At 38.0% G+C, this 21435-nt stretch overlaps 1 protein-coding gene across 4 annotated transcripts in view; it reads left to right on the top strand.

Annotated features, from left to right (window-relative positions):
• CDYL2 (chromodomain Y like 2) overlaps positions 1 to 21435 on the top strand; it is a 61354-nt gene that overhangs the window by 6604 nt on the left and 33315 nt on the right. The window contains exon 1 of one of the 4 annotated variants that reach the window (XM_041126387.1): positions 18118 to 20210. The exons of 2 other annotated variants lie outside the window; for them this stretch is intronic. In XM_041126387.1, coding sequence (XP_040982321.1) covers positions 20037 to 20210 — 174 coding nt within the window. In that variant the 5' untranslated portion in view covers positions 18118 to 20036. Of the gene's footprint in view, positions 1 to 18117; positions 20211 to 20420; positions 20448 to 21435 lie in introns of those variants that run through there. One more of the 4 variants, XM_041126385.1, reaches the window with a different exon arrangement.

Here is a 21435-nt window from a genome sequence, read left to right as displayed (position 1 = left end):
TTTGACTTTTAGCAGTATTATGGTTTCTTGGCTCTGTACATTTTCATCAGTGCAATCCCTTTTTGTTGTTCCTCCTTACCCATATATTTTTCAGACAATTTCTGCAGCATGTTTTATGACACTGGCATCCTGACACTGGCAAAAAAGATTAATTAAATATTTAACTATTCCTTGTGTTTAAACTATTAGAAAAATATATCAAACAATTTGAAGTGAAATATTTTCAATGTAGGGCAACTAGTAGTGGGGTATGTTAATGCTGGCTTGCTTTACATTCATGCAAATAAGAATATTCTGGTTTTGACAAAAGGAAAATCGTCCTTTTGGCCTGTTGAATAACAATGTCACACTCTTTGTTTATTATCAAAGCTTTAGACTGGTAATAGTGCAAAGCTGAAGGGAAATACACTTCAATCTGTTTACTTCTATTACACAGAGGAAATGTAGATTCCGATACTATTTCGATACTGTCTCATCGGTCATAATATAAAATATTGTTGCAAATCTGTTAGGTCTCTAAAAACTTTCACAATAAGTTGATATGATTGACCTGTGTAGGAAAAAAATTATTCTTGTTGGGGCTTACCAAAGAAGGGGAAATAGGTTGACTCTTGCAGAATTATAAACGGTAGCAGCATGATCGGGAGACTACAATAAAACACTAAAGCAAAAACAGTATTGAAAACATCTGTCAGAAAGACACTTCTCTTTCAAAATAGCAGTTGCCCCACTTGGGCTGTGCTAGATTTCTCACAGACCACCCACAAAACTCACAACCCTTTCCTTCAGAGGGGCAAAACAGGAACAATGAGGATATTTTCTTCCATAAGGCACTTCACTGCATTTATTTAGATTTTGTGGGGTTTATTTCAAATCATCTTATAATAATGTAATCACTTACATGTGCTTAGCACCCAATGGATTAGGAAGGGATACAAGGGACTACACACCACTAAGTCTGAGCTCCATTGCACGCAAATTGGTAGCACCTATAAAAAGAAATAGAATCAGCAGACACACGTGAGCATGTCTTGGTTTGGAGAAGAGTTAACAAGAATTTTTAGAGGAAAGTCACATCTCACAGAACTCTTCGTCAAGATGTGGATAAGAATGGTTCTGGCTGGCGTAAATGGATTTTCAAGAAACCTTCTGGCAAGTTCCCGCAGGAGCAGCTGCTAATGAAACAAAGCTGTGGTCCAGAAGGGTTGGTCATCTCTTAGACTACCTGGTTCACAGAGAGGAAGCAATGAAGGGTAGTTATGGTAGAGTGTCCAAACATCAGTACTGGGACCTGTGTTGTACAGCAGAACCATCAATTATTTGAAAAGAGTTGCATTTACTGCTGATAATGTATAGATTATTATTAGCATTGTCAAGAGAAAGGTTGACAGAGAAGAGCTGGATGAGAGCAGCTGAAATACAGTGTTTATAAATGCAAGCTAATGATCAAAGGAAAGATAATCCTGACTATACATGCATAATAATGAGCCCTGAAGAAGCCATTACTATTCAGGAGAGATCTTGGAATCATTGTGGAAAGTTTTTGGGTGTGTCTACATTAGTATTTTAATTTGGATCAGATGCGTGCTTTTGAAGTGAATCTCCCTGTGATCCCCATCTACCACACCTCCGTTTGCATCACAGAACTGTCTTGGAGAGCAGTGACCGCACTCCCTTCTGGTGAAACTAAACCAGAAAATGCATTGCAGCTCCTAATGAGTGTCCAGTCCATGGGACCAGACTACTGTTTATCAGAGGTAAACCTCAGGCAAAGAGAATTTGGGGTGTTATTAAAAAAAGCAATTGAGAATGAAATGGAAGATGATCACCGTCACATCAGTGGGGAATACCGTTGTGCTTCCACATCTGCCATACTGCACCCCCTTCAAGAGGAACACAGAACTAGAAATAATGCAGAGAAGGGCTAACAGGGTGTTGCACAGTATGGAATGGCTGTCAGTGAAAAGACACCTTATGACAACTTTCTGGCTGGCAGAAGAAGTGATCGAGGAAGATATGAATGGTATGGAAAAAAACAAATGGGGGATGATTAGTTAATTCAGTGATGAATGCTATTTCTCATTGCACAAGAAAAGGCATGCAGCAAATTAAATGATTAGGCAAATAACTGAGACAAAGGAAGTACTTCACAGTTATTTAAATCTTGGAACTCATTGCCATGGGATATTGTGGAAGTCAGAACTGTAAATGGTTTCAAAGAATGGTAAAACAGCTTCTTGGAGGATAGATCCCTTTATACCTTTCAGCACAAAAAAATCTTTAAACTGCTAATCACCAGAAGCTAGGAGGGTAGAGCAAGGGCAGCACTTACTCTACAGATGCTATTTCCTAAGCATCCAGCACTAATTTCTATTAGAATATATAACATGTTGAGCTAAATGGACCTTTAGTCTGACCTCATATGGCAGTTCTTAATTTTGTACTTCTACAGTCATTAAACAAACGTAGGTGTTGACTAAGACGTTGATACGGTCTGCAAAGATCGCAAACATACTTGCCTTACAAGTTGCATTCTGGTATTCTAATTGCTAATCGTTGTCAGTTAGTATCCTTGCAAACTAAAGGACAAATCAGAATAGTGGATTCAGTTTCCAACAAAGAAAAAGTCAGTTTCTCTTTTAGAGAACTCACTAGTCTAGACTTCTAACAAGATGCAACAGGTGGTAGAAGCAAACAAAAGAGTAGAAGAAGGGAGGAGGTGATGAAGTAACATTGAATCAAGCATGCATAATAAAAATGAAGTTTTGGCACATAGCCGTAGCTCTGGCTAATAACTGGGGTAAAAGGGATAAAGATAAGCTAGAAAACATTTGAGTAAATGCATGGAATGAGGCAAATGATCGAGTCAGTATTATTAGAAAGTTACATTAATGTAATAAAATGTTTCTGATGGACAAAACCAGCTTTCTCCTACTTCTATGAGAAAAGCATTTTGGCATCTAAAAGGGTTTATCCACAACTTTTTGCTGTATTTACATTTTTGGATGGTCTTCATAAACTTCCTTAATGCTGTACAGGGTTGTTAATACACATTTATCAATCTTTAAAGGCCTTACCTGAATATACATTTAAAAGCTACTAACTTTTAACAAACCCTTCAAGTTGCTATTGCATTGGGTTTTTTTCCAGAAATGGTGATTACTAATATACTGAAATATAAACGGTCTAATTTCTAACTGACCAGCTCAACTTGTCAAATTCTTTCACACACAAAATTAACTTTTTTTTCTGACATCACTTTACAGTCACTGCAATGAGCAGTGGTATTGAAAACTGTTCTCAGATGTCAGGCTAACTACGAAGGAGAGAGCTTTACTTATATATCTTATTAGTCTTAGTAATAAGAGAGATATTACAAAATAAAGTGTGACATTACAGTTTTTTAAAAGACTACTTTGTAAAATTTGTTTGACTATGCTGATGGACTTCCCTTTAAACGTTATGCAGTTGAAATTTGCTCTAATAATGTTTTTGAAACTGTTAAATCATTTCCCTTTTTGGAGAAGGGACTGTTTTGCAAAATATAAAATCACATTATCACATTAATACACCTGATGAATTTGTCTTTCAGAAATCTTCTTGCAATAGGGTTCAGGTGTTTTAGCACAGGAAATCTGACAGCAAAGGTGCTGGGGAATTCCTGCTAAATATGGTTCACATGGAAAGAAAATGCACAGTAATGCTCACTGGGCTCACAAATGGATTCTGAGACTCTTAGACTGCAAAGATGTTGATCACAAAGTTTTTTGGTGATTAATGTAAGGGAAGAATAACGGACTCCAGTGCAAATGTGAATGCATGAATTTAGGATGACACAGCGTGAGAAGACCTTCTTTGATGAGAACTGACTGAACTTAATCTCTACCTAAGCAGAGGAAGTAGCAACCTTTTAGGTTGAGCAGTGGTACGACATAACAGTATAGCTTCAAATTAAATAGGAGTATGACTCAAATATCAAAATCCATGCAGGGAGGAGGATGGAGACTTTCTGCATCCCAAATTAAGTACTAGGAATTATTGGGAAAACTACATTTATATACTAAAATGCCTTCACATGACTCCAGGGGAAATACCCTGCAAGTTCTTGAAGGAATAAATACTGGTTGATATGGGGCAATTAAAACTTTGCAATTCAACTGTAGAAACTGGAAGCAAGACTGTATTAGAGTCTGGGTACACAAACTCAAGCTTTTCACAATCCAAAAATGTGAAAAGTTGAAAAGCAGCTTCCACCCTTGTGTAATTAAACATTACCACTGGTTCATAATTTTCTTCCGTGCTGAAATGTCAGAACCAATGTACTATAACAGTCAGAAAAGGAGATGGTAGAGATGATGAGGAATGTGACAATGTTTTATCCAAGTAGTCACAATTATATACCTAATACTACTAAATGCTGCAGATTAGTACATAATAGTATACAGTATTTGTATAGTCAGCAAAATACACCGTAGTATGGGAACAGTGATAAAAGTAACAGGAAACTGAAAGAAGCAATAGATAACAGCTTCGGCTCTTTGGCAGCAGAAGAGGTGAATTTTTTATTTTTTTTTAGTTTGGGTTTTTTTTTTGTTTTGTTCTTTTTTTTTTTTAGTTTTTACAGTGGAAATGCAAAATGACTGCTTTTCTGTCTTTATATATAAAAAAACAAAGTGTGAGACAGGCAATTAAATAAAAAATACACAATTCAGGTTGCAAAACTTAGTAACACTGAATGTCCTATTACTTACCTTTATGGCCTGATAATGTCTTACGTACAAGAGCCTAATCATCTGTGCCCTGATGATACATAAAAGATGCAACAGAAACACCCGAGAAAGCTGTGTTTGATAATGTATTTTTACATATACCAGGGAAATAGCAGCTCTTTTACTTTACACCCACAGAAACACGTTTCTTAATAAAATAAAAAGGGTGAGGCCCTTGGCCAGCTTTTATGGCCTTCTCACTGCTGCATTTTATTTGCTTCTTGGTGTCAGGAATGGTAATTGTCAGTTAACTGTGGGAATCGTGGGTCTCTCAGAGCAAAATTATTTGGCATCACAGAGCTGAGCAATGCCTTCAGAGCCCACGTGATTTGGATCGGCTCCTTCCTCTGACTTTCCTTTGGTTTAGAACCTGCTGTAGTGTTTTGTACATAATACTGGTATGTTAGTACTTTTAGGGAAGCTGAAGTATAAATACACCATCAGACTATGCGGCAGGTGGGCTGCCTGTGTGACCTGACAGCAGTTAAGGAGTATCGGAGTGCTCTGCTCCTCCCATGTCCTCACTTAGCAAAGTTCCCGTTTGGAGCCATTGGAAGAAGATTCATCCACCGCCCTCCTGCTGTCTCCCCCGCTGCCTTCTCACCAGCTGCAAATGACTTCCAGTGCCTTTCCCATGCACTGGCATGCATTTGCATCAGATGGCAGATTAAAGCAGGAATGCCAAGGTGGCCTTGTCATCTCTCCCTGCTGACTAAGGCCTATGCAAACAGTATGTTGTATGGCATTTATCAAGTGGATCAAGATAACAAAAATTCCAAGGAAGCTCCAAGGAAGACACCCTTTTTTTTTTTTTTTTTCATTGTATACTTCACAAGCTTTGAATTATTATACTCATCAATCTTTTGTTACACTGATAGAATGAACTTTCACTGAAGAACAGCATGGCTTAACGCATGGACTGCCTGTTGTAGTTCATAATCTTGCATGAACTGTTGTTCTTGCTGCCTTAGAAAGCTTCAAGGAATTGCTACAAGAATTGATGGAAGACTGCTGTTTCTCCCAATTGAATAACATGTCCCCTAGCTTTGTCATGAGCACCACAAAGGATGCCGGATCTTTTTCCTGCGTTGTTTGACCATCCTACGCGTTGGCTTTCTGACATGACATTACTTATAGTATTTGCAGTGAGTGTCAGTGATACCACATTTCTCACTCTTAGAAGTATCAAGTATTGCAGGTCTGCATGGTTACCACTTATTGACAAGCTACCGCGGGCTGTGATTTGAATTGTCCTGCAACTGTGCTGCTGTTATTTTTTGTGCTTCATCCACTCATATCAAATACCACTGACAACCTGCTCTATTTAGAAGACAAAGGCAAGTCTCCTTTTAATGTGAACTGGACCTTCTATTTGTACCATGAATGATGATGTAGTTTTCCTCCCGTGCTATTAATTGCTGCTCTTGTAGCCTATTTAGTATACAGGGACAAAAGTCTTGCTTACTGATCAATTAAGATGTGTAAACTACTCTTTTACTTTGGATATGCAATCTGCAGTGCTGTTATATCTTAGAGTATACACCCCTTGATTTTCTACAGTCTGTTTCAAGATATGTGTCCAAAGTACAGTTGACAAACCAAGGACAACATTCTTTAATGCTGTTTTATCCCCAAGACACAAGGCAGAAAGAATTCCTTAGGTAACTGAAATAATTTCTGCCTTAACATAACACTTCTGTAAAATTTCTAGCTCAGAACAGCTGTAACAGAACTTTCCCTAAATATCTTCCTTACTTCATGTCCAGCTGCCTTTGCTCCTATTACCACCAAAAGACAGCCATTCCAAGATCACAAGCATCTCTGGTAATCAAAAGTTGCAGTCTAATGGCAGTTGATGTTTCAAAGTGCAGGGTTACGCACTGAGGATGTTGTTTAGTACTGAGAATCACAAAGGTATGTTTTGGATGTGTATTTAAATGCATACGCTTTTACAGGCATCGAGGGGATATCTGGGGATTGCCTACAGATATTTAGTATTTGATACATCACTTATTCAAGATTTGGAAAGTACTTGAGTAGTAAGCCTCAGGGTTAGCAGAGGAACTGCGTGATAAGCCTTAGATCTCACAGAAGAACTGATAGCAAGACCTACCTTTTCATTCCCCCTCTGATGACACAGTAGTGTAATAGGGCTTTGCAGTGACAGATACAGTGTAACTGAGGGAGACAGAGGAGGAACCATGGCTGTTTTACAGTCACTTTTGGGTTTGGTTTTTTTTTTCTTTTGAAGTGACTAGCCTTTAGCTCCATTTCTGAGAAGGTTACTTGAACCTCTGACTCAAACAGAGACATCTCTGAATGGGGTAAACCAGTAGCTGCAGCACTTCTGGGACAGAATCTGCAGACTGTTAGGAGCGCGTTCCCCTTTGCAAACATGGTGGCAGCTGCTTTCGATCTGTGGCTTCTTGCTGCTATTGTATGAGGGAATCACACTCTCTGAGTTTCAAGAGCCACAACAGAGAGTAAGTAAAGCTGTGGCTCATTTAGGACTGGGTGTTATTTTAATGAGCTTAATAAATCCTATATAGGACTGAGAGTTTCTTTGGATTTCTCAGTCCTGCAAAGAAGTGCTCCTAGGCTGACCTTTGAGCCTTGTACACTGTAGAGCTCTAAAAAACTGCACCAGTTCTATGCTGCACCAATTTCAGCAACATCAGCAACCCTAGTGTAAGTAGCTCACCCGCTTTAGCAGCTGTTTTCAGCATCAAGTTGATCAGACTTCTCTGACCGGAGCGTAAATGACATTGTACTGCAAATGGCTTTCACTGCCCCAGGTCACCATGTTCACAGACGTTCACAGAAGTCCAGGAGCTCCACACTCATGTAGAAACAAACTGATTTGCTTTGTGAAATAAGTACTCGCAGAAGATAAGGCGTTGGCGTTTTTGTTAACCAAACTCATCACATGAGTTCGTTTCATCACATGAAACGTTCATGAATGTTAATATTGTTCTTGTAAAACATGAACGGCAAGAGTGGACACTGACCTTCAAAGGGCAAAATTCTTTGCAGCACCATTTATCTCACTTTTAGCAAAGCAGGATGGAAGATCTCCTAAGTTATTAATTCTACAGTCATGGCTATCAACTTCTCATTACAGTCAGCCATGTCATATAATCACTGTCATCAAAAGAAATGGATATCTGGATCAGACTCTGTCTTACAGTGAGCAGGGTTCTCACCCTTTCCTCCTAAAGTTAAAGGTTGCTTCTGGAAAGGATTTCTAACATATATCATAGTGGTTAGGACTGAAAATGCACTGGAGGAAAGAGTCAGCCAGCCAGCAAACTCTCAGGCCTTCTCTGCAGAAAAAACATTCACCACAGAAACCTAGAAATGACTCAGGGTGATGAACTGGTATAATTTTAAACAAAAAGTACTATCACACCTATTTTCTGGCTACAGTACAGTTTTATTAATGGATGTGTATTGTGAATCATATATTCTTGGACAGTCTGCTTTGGAACACTCAAACTAAAAAATTACTTTTGTAAAATTATTCCAGTGTGCTTTAATACCAAAAGCTGAGAAATATGGTAGATATACCAAGAAAATTAAAAGCCCTAGGGCTAAATACTTTTATAAAAGTCATTTAAAAAACAGAACTTCAACTAACCAACTTGACCTTGCTCATTACAGTGCTGGAGAGATTTGGTTGTGCATAGCTATGAGTATAGCACTGTTTAAATAACATAACAGAATCTACCAGTGGTGTAGTGCTTTGTGACTTCTACTAAGACAAAATCTATAGCTTTTGACTCAGATGATTAGGGAAATGTCTGATATACTAGGTTCTACTGTCACTTACAGGAATATAATTTATGTACATTAAAAAAATTAATGCTATCCTACTATTTGGTAAGGCTATCTTTCCCTTCCTTTTTTATGAAGCCTTTTGAAAAGGTTTTCAGGTATCTAAAACCAAAAGATACCTGAGGGTCTGGCCCTTAAGTGAAAATATTCACAACTTTCCAGAATGCTCATGGTGTAAAAGGTTGTGGCTCTCTTTCAGGAAATGAAGGCATCCTGGAACACAACAGGATTGCTGTACCCTTCCTTATGACGTATCTGTGCTGCTCATTTTTGTGCGTGTGTAGCTCAAGAAAGTAATAAATCTCTCATGTGACATATGGATAAGGCAGTCACTTCACCAGCAGGGACATATAATTTAGGCAGTATGTACAGTGATCTCAAGATCATTCCTAATCCCAAACCGCTTGTTCTACCCTGAAGGCTCTAAGGCACTTCCTCTGTGCTCAGCCCTGCTCCATGCTCTTCCCATCCCATCCCTTCCCTTTGTGCTGCTAGTGGAATTTCCCTGGATGTTGCTGGCCTTGTCTTTGGAAAGTCATCCGGCAGCCCTGCAACCCCTGCTGCCCATCTCCGGCTCTCTGGCACCCCACTGCCTCTCTCTGCTGCCTCCATGCATAGGAAAGCCTGGAAAGTAAGACAGGTTGTCCACAGCTGAGTCCACAGAAAACCTGGCTTCAGAATTAAGCTCAATATGTACAGCTTTCCTGTAGGCTACAAAAGTATTATGAGGACAGGGAAGTGTAGCTTAAGTACTTATCACCGAATGAAAATCTCATTCATACTCAGCTGCCCTGGACCAGTGAGCTCGTGCACCACTAATGCAAACTACTGACTGAATTCACCCCATGGAGTGCCCTGATCTCTAAAATGCAGAACTGGGTTATTTTAGTAGAAATTGATTCACTAGTCATGAATTTCATTTGAGAAAATCATGTAATTTTTGGTTTGCTCTCTGCTCTAAAGTGACAGTAGTTCTTTTACATACCCCAACAGTCTCGACAAACTATTTAATGAGTTTGAGGTTGAGAAGAAAATGCTGTTACTTCTTCATTTCCCACAACACAGTTGATGGTGAATCACTTGTGCCTAGTGAATGGTTTCTCACGTCAGCAAAACCAACTCCTTCCATATTTTCGGGCACATGTATCCAAAGGATACTAATCCTTTGGATAAAAAGACTTGAATGTACTTTAGTATGGTAAAGAACTATACAAACCAGTAAAGTCAAAGCATTTAAACTCTTTCCTTACATTTGATTAGTGCTTCATATGCCTGCTTTCAGAACATTCCTAAAGTGTTCTGGTTTAATTTGTTTAATTAGTATTTTTGAATTCATAGCATGTGGTTTTAAAAACCCCAAACACTGAAAATGTAATTTTTTAAAGGTAGATTATTACATTTTTACAGCATGTGTAACTTTCATATATTACTTCTTTTTAAGGTTTTGCACTTACGTAGTATTATGACTCTAAATAAATTCAAATAAATAATTAGCACTTGAATTTTTCACACACGAATGAGGATATTGTTGTCTTGTTTCAGAAAGGGTACGGATTTATGTGGATGTAAAGCAGTTTGTAGACAGATGTGGGTAATTATATAGTTGTGTGCGATGATCTAGTATAGCACAGGGGAAAAACTGTTCTCTTTGCCCATATGACTGAACACATGGGTACAGATTTAAGACAATAAGCAGTAAACTTTTTGCGTAGCCGGAATAAAACTGGGGCACAGAACTGAACACTGCACATCCTCCTTACATTTAATTTTTCCTTTTTCTTTAGTCAAAATTGTGCCATCTTTAAAAGAGATGCATTATTTTCTAAGCAATAAAACAAAGAAAATAAGTGATGTATATTGATCTGGTGAATGCACTTATTATAGTCCTGCACTTCATAAAAATGGTCTCCCTCAAAATTACATGAAATAACACGAATTTGAACTTCAAACACAAGTGGTGAACCCTAACACTTATGATGAAATTTTAGAATATGGCTTCTGAAGCAGCTACAAAACTTTAGACAGAGCCATCACAGAGCACCCAAATCTTACAAAACTATAAAGAAATATGGAGACCATCTGTTCGGTTAGCTGCAAACCACTTTGCAGGATTTAAGGTCTAGAAAATGAAATTAGCTAACAGAGATATAAAAGGCACCAGTGGCTGGAAGTTTACCATTCATAAATTAGAAATGAGATGGACTTTTTAACATTAAGGTTATAGCATTTTATTTATAGCACTTAGAAAGATTCACTAACAGCAGTGGTGTACTTTCTGTGAATCACTTCAAATCAAGATGCAATGATTTTCTAATAGATGTTGTTTAACTAAATCAGAATTTGGGACCTTGTGTGGAACTGCTGAATGAAAACATTCCTGTGTAACCCAAGACAGGCTAGATGGATATAATTGTCCTGTCTGGCTTTCAAATCTGTGAATCTATGGGCCTGTAAGTAATGTCATGACAATTAACTAATCAAGTCTGGGCCATCATACTGAAAAGGAACATAGGTTGCTCTTAAATGGAAGTGGCATTGGTACTTCTTTGGTGCCAAGGTATATAAAAGTTATTCTAGATCTGTATTCTAGGTTTTTTTTCAGAATGTTATCAAAACACTACACACTGGAAAGTTCTATAACCACAGACTAATCATTTGTCAAAAAAAGAAAACTTTGGTGACATTGAAAAAATGTTGTGATGTCAAATGTCATTCACTCTGGAAGGTCACTATTATTTTAATAGTTTCCTATTTTTCATTTTTAGACTATACTACACAATAAACACCTAAAATGCTAGAAAGCTCAAACTTGCAGAGTCTCTTTCACCATTATTATTAGAACATCTGATGAACGGGATATTATTAGCCTTTTATTTTAAATAGTGGTTAAAAACTTACCAGTTTTAAGAAAGGCATGGTGACCAACTGTTCAGGAATGAGTTATAGTGTGTAAATAAACTATAAAGTGCGTATCACTCTCATGTAGCAGGAATTTTCAGTACCACATACTGTAACAAATAATAAACTATTTCAGACCCTAAGTCTTTAGAATTATAAATTTTCTCACTGTACATGCAGCATATCTAGATTATCACAGAATGCCATGCATTGAACAATGCCTACAATTACTTACATAATTAGATTTCATATTGCTGACTTACGAGTCCTGTAACTAGATGGGCATCAGACAGGGGAAAGAACCTAGATCCTAAAATACAAACTCTGGGGTAGAAGAGAGCTTGAAAAATCTCTTTGCTCTCTAAATATCTACCATAAAAGAACTGAAGCCAAATAGATTTTTATGTTGAAGAAAAAATGCAGTTATGTTCCTTACACAAAACTGAAGTGACTTATTGATTAACTTGGACAGGACTCTCCACTGTTAATACGTATAGTGTTATGAAGGGTTTAAAAAAATAAGAAAGTACATCACCAAACAATTGAAACTGGAAAGATTTCAGACATTTTGGTTATCTTGACTAAAAATGATTTCATATTATATGGCCATCAGAGGAGGTTATTGAACACCTCAGAGTGCTCATCTGAGTAAGAAAAATTTCCAGCAAAATGTAGGAGATGTACAGGTGATTTATACACTTTGTTCTCCCTTACTGTCACCTTCAGAAGACTCTTTCTAGCCATTTAGAGAGAAACTGAAGAACGTTCCATTCATTTTTCCCCAGTGGCCGTCATCTAACTAGCATATATCCTTACAGGTGTTGTAAAATATCTCGCATTCCCTTTAAAAGTAATTCACAGGTGGGAACTTGCCTTTTAAAATCTGCAGTATTTGTAATTGTGTACGTTAACATAATCAACAAGGCAGAAATTGTAAAGATAATGTAGCATACGGTACTGCATGTGTTGTATTTGCCCTGTATTGCACAGTGCGTATTCTGAATACTGCATGTGACATTCAACAGCCAAGGGCAAGGTCTTTTCCAGAATAACACTGAATTTTTATACTGCAAAACTAACCTCTTTGTCTTTGGGGCACACTAAGCAATCATTAGCACTGATCTGACAGACACTCTATACTAGATTTTGTGATTAACATATTCTGACCATTTGATTTTAAGAACAAGTAAAACATTATGGCACACTACATATTAAAGGAAAGTGCTCACTGCTCCAAGCTCCACCTGTTATGCTGTTAAATAATAGTAATGATCATTAGTATCCATTTAGTAGGCTAGATTTGCATGGTGCTTTGTAACTATGAAAATAACATTTCAGAGTAGTAATTGGGGAAATACATAATCTCTAGGGAAATTCTCTGATCAGTTAAACTGTCAGTTTGTTTAAATCCTTCTTCCATGACCACCTGAAGTTTCTTGTTTCCTTGGAATTAAACTAAAAAGTTTAACTATGTGCATATCATCTTGAAATCTTCAAAACAAAATACTTTCTTCTTCTCTAGAAGACAAGTTTAGTTGTGTTCTAAATCAAGTTTAGTTAATATCCCTAAAAATATTCCAAAAGAATGAGGTTTATGTTCCTTCATTAGGTACAGTTGGCAAGCAGCATAAAAGCAATACTTTCCCCAATATTTATCAGTATTTCTGTTGAAGTAGTAAGAATATAACACTCCTCCATCATGTGTGTTACTGTTTATTTCTACGTTATTTTTTGCATGTATGCCTTTGTACACAACTGCTCTTTGGAGAAAAAGAAAGGTTGATGTGTGATCAGGAATTCCTTATGTAATTCCAAAGCCATCTAATCCAGGTTATTCTTTTTCCCAGCAAAAGGAAATGTATATTCATTTTATGAGTCTCTTACCACTCCCAAGTATGCTAGGAACCTCTTGGTCTCGTCAGGACATTACACTGCATAATCTACTACAAAACTGCTAAATACAAGCAGCAGCTAGCACAAATGCTAAATGCAGATATTCAGCACAAGTTAATCCTGGGTTTTTTTCCTATTTTTATATTGCTCACTAGGTTTCAAAACAAATTTCCTTGATCAAGATTTTCATGTTGTAGACTGCTGTACATAAAAATTATTTCAATGCACCTTTCCCATTTTCAACACCAGGTCTGAAATCACTTTACAGAGAGGGTGTTCTTTTCAGATAAGGCACATAAAAATGAAGAGAACAGCTGAGGCAGTGAGGAGGGCTAGAAACGGAAACTCAGACTTTCAAGCCCCATCTAAGCATCCTGTCCTACGGAGCATTCTGTTACTATCTTAGCACAAACCTCCAGGATAGGTACAAGAAATACAAGTGTATTTTTATTAGCATGTTTCCTCTTATCTTTGTGGTAAATGTATGGTAAACTATCCCTCTTATGCCTGTCTTTAATTCCTTCGTATTGGATGAAGAGCAAATGTATAGCTGCTATCATGGAGCATGTTGTATGTTCACACCCCAACTTAGCACATTCCTTGTTCTGCTTATACCATAAATACTGAACGTTCATACAAACACTGAAAACACACTGCATAATTACTTCACAGTGTATCTCATTATTAAAAAATGTCCATTTAATGACTAAGAAAACCTTTTTAACCTTGTGATCAGCTGACCTTGGTCCTAAAACTCATCTCTCCCTTGTACATTTTAGAGAGTAGATTGCTCTTGCCATATGACCTGAAAGTCAACAAACCCTGATGGTATCAGGTCAAGGAAAGAAGAAAGTTTGGAGTTGCTTGTGGGAAACTCCCAGCTGCCTGGTAAATCTAAACTCAGCTTAACTGAGTCAGTTCATACACCCACTTCCACAGATTGCATAGAACTCAGTTTTCCAAATGGAGCTGCTTTTCCAAGTGGAAAAGAATTAATAAAAAATTAGTAAATATTTTAGGCAAAATTTATGTATCGTAGAATCATAGAATAATGTAGTTTGGAAGGGACTTTTGGAGATCATCTGATCCAACCCCTTGCTTAAAGCAGCACCAACTTAATTAGGTTACTCAGAGTCTTGTTCAGTCAAGTTCTGAGTATCTCCAAGGATGGATATTCCACAGCCTCTCTGGACATCTGTTCCAGCATTTGACTACCTGTATAGTTTGTGCTAGGGATGATGGCGAGGACATCAGAAGATTATCATGGACTCATTAGAATTAGAAGACTAATTAGGTGAGAGATTCATAAGAGTCTCTAACAACTTATTAGCCATTTGTTAAAACTCCTTTTTGTAATTTCATGAACCATTTGCAAGTGGGATCTTAGTATTAAATGTGACCCAGAGGTTTCTTATACTAAAGTATGAACTTAAGCTTCCATTCATAAAGTATTTGGAAAACAGTATGGGTGTTGGAGCACCTCTGTATGTTGGTCTCTGCACTAACCGTCAATTAATAACAAGCAGACAGCTGCAGCCTTCCACAGCTTCAGTTTGTGACTGGCATCGTGCCACGGAGAGAACATACACTAGCCTAATCCCAGTGAGGCAAATGTAGGGAATAAATCTCAGAAACCCTACTTTTATAAAAATATAGTGCCCCATTCTAGAGAGGCACATGGAACAAAGCCCTTTGCCACATCATTGCTGTAAATGCATCCAGGAGCAGCTGAGGTATTAACACAACCGCCAAGTTAGGAATCTGACTAACAAATACATGGAAAATTTCCTCGGTAATATATTCACTACTCACATATTCAATACTGCTTCGAGCACAGACATTTCTAAATGGTTCCTCAGCTTCATCAGAGTTCCAGTCTCACCCTGACGCCTGAAACGTCTGCATCATCTATCAACAGAAAGAGAAGATAGCCATCAGCATGGAGACGCGGCACATGCCTCCACAGTAACCCTTGCAGTGATTTTGAGCAAGATGGCAAGATCTGTACCTCTCCACCAGAGAAATCCCACTGGTGTTCCTTGGGACCTCCCTGACAGGAGTAATGGATTCCAGTCTATAGCAACCCCTATGGCTGGAAGTACTGCCAACATTTGGCTGAAACCCTATCATCGGGAATAATGACGATCGAAAAGAACTCGGGACTCATCAGTTAACGCTTCCTTAGCTTGTGTGAATTACCAAGGCTGAAACAGGACTCACTGAGGTCAAGGAATGGTGACCATCTGTTGCCGAAGTCAGCTTTCCAGAGGATCTAGGGCCTCGGGACAGCAGAAGGGTAACCTGTGATTGTCTCCTCCGCAGCACGCTGCTCTGATAGCAGCTCCTGGAGGACTCTGCCATTGCCAGAGGAGTTTCACAGTAGCATGCGGCCAGAGCCTGCCACGCAGTGTTGTGTAGTCAGTCTGACTCACTGCAGACATTTGTACAAGCACAGATGTGTTAATGCCTTTCATCCACACTGTAAGCAAACACCCTCCTCACACAGAGTCCATGTAATTGCTCCAAAACACACTCTTACGTTAAATCAATGAATATGCTTTTATGCCTTTGCATCTCCACGTTTAGAGCACCGTCCCCACTTTTTAAATGCAGATTTCTAACTAGCTGCACTCTCATATGATTTAAAATGCATCCATCTGATGAACGCTGACAGCTTTCGTAACTGCCTTTACCACTATCCGTAAGATAGTTTGTTCCTTCCAGGCACCAGTAGTAAGTTGGTTTTACATTGGACAGAATTCAGATCTTGAACACAAATTAAATCTGCAGTGAAAACCAATGCAATAATTGAGGCCAGAACTTGGCCTACTGACCCTGCTCATCTGAATGCTATTTCTGAGGGGATAATGGTGTATTATTCTTCCTTTTTGACAATTACTCCTTCACAGATAATTTTTGAAATTTTATGTGCCATTTTTCTGTGATGTTGCACTGGTATCCTGGATACTTACTTGTATAATTCTGTGCTCCTATCATGCCATTATAGTTGCCTAAAGCATGTTTCTTTATTCCTTTTTTCTGCTCTACCTTTCTTTTTGGCTCATTCCTGTATTCTGCCATTACATTAGCTTCATTTGTGTAACCAAGAAAATGAAGAATTCTACTGAATTCTGAAAGAAACCTTTGTGTTTCATTACTTTTCTTCTCTTATTATCTCATTACTTTACAAACTGCTACTTCAGCTTTTCACTCAAAGGATCGCCTCTCAACGTTCTATATTGTACAAAGTTGTCTATTTTTAGCCCTTTCCTCCTAAAACTTATCCCTGCATAGTATTATTCACAAATTTGACTGTTACTGCCTTTGCTATATGGATGCTCCAAACCAGTTGCCTCCTATTCTAGTTTGGATAGAAAGCATGAAATGGATATATGATTTATCCTTCTGACATCTCCTTACCCCTGTCCAGCCATTCATATAACATGGAGAGAGTTCTTCATTTTCTTCTCCCTCCTGTCTCAGTGATGGGGGAGAGATTACCATCCTTCACGTTCAGGCCTGTAAGCTGGGAATTCTTTTTGACTTGCTGCTCTGTCAAATATGTATTGATCATTTCAAAAATATTTGCGTCTCCCTATGTACAGTAGCTAGAAAACACATACTGTCACTGGAAATTCTTTACGCACCGTACCCAAAAATTGCTATTCCACTTCCCGTATCTTGGAGTAGCTACCTAATACATGCTCTCATTGTGCATTTGTCCTGTTTTCCAACACAGACCCTTAATTTTTACCAACCTATCATTTCAATTCGGAGCATGTTCCTTGAAAATATCTGCAAAGCTACTACATTGTCCTCTTTCAAAGATGACTGTAAAATTCACTTCCAAAACTTTGGTAAGGAGAGTGTGTTGTACAATGGCCACTTAGACTGAGCAGTAGTAGCACCTTGTAGCCCCTTCAGTGTGCTCTGCCCTCCTGTTGTCTCTCATCTGCTCCCTGGCGTGTAAGCTTTGCAAAGCCAGCAAGCTGCCCTCGGACAATTCTCCTCAGTTGTCACACTTAAGTTGGTAAAGCCTCTCTGAACAGCTAAAGCTCATGCTTACATTGAAATCCTAAGTACGCAGCACCTATGGAGACGAACGAGTGACGAACAGCTCCCCAAAACCTAGGCTTTCACTTCTTTGTGCTCAAGTTTACCACTTTGCTGTAAAAGGGCTAAGAAAATATTTTTCTACCTACCACACAAGAACATGTGGTTTATTTTATGACAGTCGTACCAGTAGCATTTGTAAAGCAGTGAGTCACCGAGTGGTAGTACAGCAGAGTAGTTCAAATATTTATTTATACTGTATTATAGCTGAACCTTTGTATTTTTTTTAATGTGGAATCTTCACTTCTGGCTAAGCTTTGGGATGGATGTAAAAGTGTTCAGCTGAAGTCCAGGCCTTGATTTGAATCTGGATGAAGCCCATATGGTAGAGAAAAAGACTGAGTGAACTGTACAACAGAATACTAAAATAAGCTAGAACTAAACAAGGTAAAGGAGGACAAACTGCAAATGAACATAAAAGAAAACAGCATTAATTTTTTTCTAATGATTTCACGTGCAGCTTTTATGTAAATTAATTCCTTCCTGCATTTCTGGACTTGCTTTAATGTTGGTGAAAAGCACCTTTAGTGATTGTCATATCACTTTGAGCAACCTGGTTTAGTGGAAGGTGTCCCTGCCCATGGCAGGGGGGTTGGAACTAGATGATCTTTAAGGTCCCTTCCAACCCAAACCATTCTATGATTCTATATTTTTAATTTTTAACTACTGCTTACACATTTCCACATCTGTGTGGAAACAGGAGTATTTTTAACAAATTCTAGGCAGTTTTACTGAAAGAACTGTGATATGTTCACATAAACGTTAGTTTGTTTAGAAGTCTCTTCAAGTCCTGCTCCTGTTCCTATAAACTGCTTTTAAAATAAAAGTAAAAAACCTCATGGTTTAAATCCCAGGTACTGCTATTTTGATTTTACTTGCATCCAAGTAAATTGGGAATAACTCTGCTGACTTGTAGTAAAGGAAGCATACGCAGAATCAGGTCTTTACTAGGTTGTGCTGAACTCTTCTTTTCTGATAAACACACACATTTCCCATACACATACTCTGAGATGGTATAAAACCGGAGAATCCCATTGAATTCAGCAGAGAAACATTTGAGGAAGTAGCCCACAGTATTAGAAAGCTGAGCACCATACATGTGTCCAAAACAGCCACCTCTTTGTAAAGCTTAGCTAAATATTTTGTCTCCTTGAATTTAGATTTCTCATTCATCTTTTAGTCATCTGTGCTTGTCACAGAAATAGACCGTACAAGAACAGTTCTGCTTAAAGCAAACTTCATCCATGTCTCAATTCTCTTAGATTAGAAGTGTACACTAACTGTGTTTTTAAATCCCTCTTAGACTAAATAGGAACAACACTTATTTTTTACTTTGTTGGTCTACAAACCAGGAAAATATCTGTTGTTTCTAAATTTAAAGTGTGCACATAACGTATAAAACATATTTAGCAGTATAGTAAAAATTACCAGCTGTACTTCAGTACTGAAATAAAAGTAAGCATTTATCATCAAATTCAAATGTTCTAGATAGCATTCTAACAGATTCATTCTGAAATAAATTGCGCTAGCGAACTTGTAGAGGGTGTGTTCAGAACTGACCACTTTTTAACATAAAGGACATCGGGAATTTGATATGCCCTGCTCCTTGCTTTCCTTAAGAAATATGAACACTGAAAAATAATAATGAACTGATTTATTGTACAAAAGAAAACGGGGATTTGATAAATGAAATGCATTATTATGCTTTAAAATAAATAGAAACCCCCATGTTCTTTGGATTTCCACATATGTTGTATGTGTTGATTAATGTTTGTAAGTAAGTGAAAGGAATTTAAACCATTTATGGAGGAACAGACTTAAAGAGCATTCCCCCACATTGCGTAACAGTTCTTTTGATGACACGGGTGCACACTTGGACTGCAAAGGAAAAAATCCTGCTCTTCCTCCATATAAAGAACATTGTCAAGATTACCTTAACCTACTGCTAAAGAATATCTTTATTTTTTAGTGCACTTTTCTTGTACCTTTGAAAACTGTCTTGCTTTCCAAATGAAAACCTAAAATATTTTTTACAAAATGATTACATTTAAGAATGAACAGCTGTTTGCTGTGCAAACTATCACCAATAAGCCCGGGCAGAAATACGTCCTGTATCGTGAACATATCCAATATGAAAGGGTTTATATGATGTAATTGCCTACAATGACAGGGACTACACATGTTGACCAAGAAGTCCCTTCCTGATCCCTGTGTCATCTGTCAATTTTTCTTTTTCCAGTCCTTTCCCAAGGGACAGTATCAGTCTATAATAAATTGCCCTTCTTCCAGTGCAAGATTCTTGTATATATTATTATTCCTGTTTGTTCCAAAAACCACAAGGATTGTGGCAGTTCCACCACAGGTATTGTTTACACTTAAATATCCTAATAAAAGAAAGTATTTAGGTTACATCCTTAAATTTATAGTGGGAGAGGGAGAAGGCTGTAACAGACTGAGAAATTTGAGCACTCTAAGTTCTGACCAGGAGAAGCTGCCATAAACAAAACGAGAGAAGACAAGGGCACGAAAATGTGTTCTGTTAGTAGAGTCAGCAACAGGGACAGATGGCATCAAGGGGGGAAACACAGCCCTTGTGTGGAACTGGAGATGTGGCACCAGGGAAGTTTTCAAAAGAGTCAGAAAAGAACAACTGAGAGATCAAACCAGAACTGCAGTTTCAATGAGACTGAATTTCAGAGAAAGGTGGGACTTCCAAGAAAAATGGTGTAAGGTCACTAGAGATATGAGTCTGCATGGAAGCTGTGGCTGGCTGGTTTTCTGCAGGCTATCAGCCAGGGCTTCATTTGATCTAAACTGGTAATAAAAGCAAGCTCCTTCTGGCAGAAGACCCCTTACACAAAGAGGAAATCATGTTGCTTGTGTAAGCACGGAGCGAGGCTTATCTTTCAGTTTCTTTAAAATACCTGGATGCCCGGGAAGGTAACTAACAGCGTATACTTATGCAGGCAAAATGCTGGGTCCAGAAAAGTCTTAGGAATGTAAGAACACCACTTTTAGCGGTAGTTTCTAATTGCTGCATCACTACTGTAAAATACAACTGACTTGCAGGGCGCTTCTGGTTTTCTATATAAACCTGGACCATTGAATCACATAGCAGGAAGCCTCTACGGTTTTACTGTCTATCAGGAGAGGAAGATCAAAGGTGCAGGCTTACATACAGGGAGCAGCAGGAGTTTTTACAGCATTTATTTGTTCTGTCGTAAGTCTTCATATCTCTCTGTTGGAGGACACATATACCTAATGCAGTGGTTTGCAACCATGTGTAATATGAGGCTGATGGGCTTTTTCCAGTGAAAATGCAGAACTTTCAGGATTTCCCTAGCAAGTTTAACACCTCTTCTGATTCTAAGAAGATTGTAGAAAATTAAAAATCCATATGCTTAAAAAGAGAAAAAAGGAACTGAATAAAAAGCAATGTCTTCTTGACATTAACAGGGTGTTCACTGAACTTCCTGGGAAGATGTCATTTGATGTTTTGCCTGTGAATAATTCAGATGAGGAATGTCTTCCCTTTCATTTTTATGACTATCTAGCCCTTTCGCTTTCATGTTGACCTTCCAGGTAACTACACAAATTTACTACTGGGGGGGGTTCATAGCTGGCACATTGATTGGATCACTCTGTTTTTAAACTGTGGGTCAGATTCTGAAGAGAGACCCAGCATCCATTCCACTATTATTTTTCTAACGTGAATACTGTCTGCTTCAGAAGATACGGTGCCATGTTTTGCATACATCTGGAGCAAATGCTCCAATTACCAGATTTTGAGAAATTAAATACAAATACAAGAGAAACACAAATAAGTTACAAATGCAAGCAAGCAAGAGATTTACAACTAATGAAATACATTACTTCTTAAAGGGAAGGTAAGAAAAAGGAGAAAGTTAGGGAAATAATGAATTTTTAG

Source organism: Aquila chrysaetos, chromosome 9 (assembly GCF_900496995.4).
Source record: "Aquila chrysaetos chrysaetos chromosome 9, bAquChr1.4, whole genome shotgun sequence".
Lineage (NCBI taxonomy): Eukaryota > Metazoa > Chordata > Aves > Accipitriformes > Accipitridae > Aquila > Aquila chrysaetos.
This window is presented reverse-complemented; position numbering and strand designations above follow the sequence as displayed.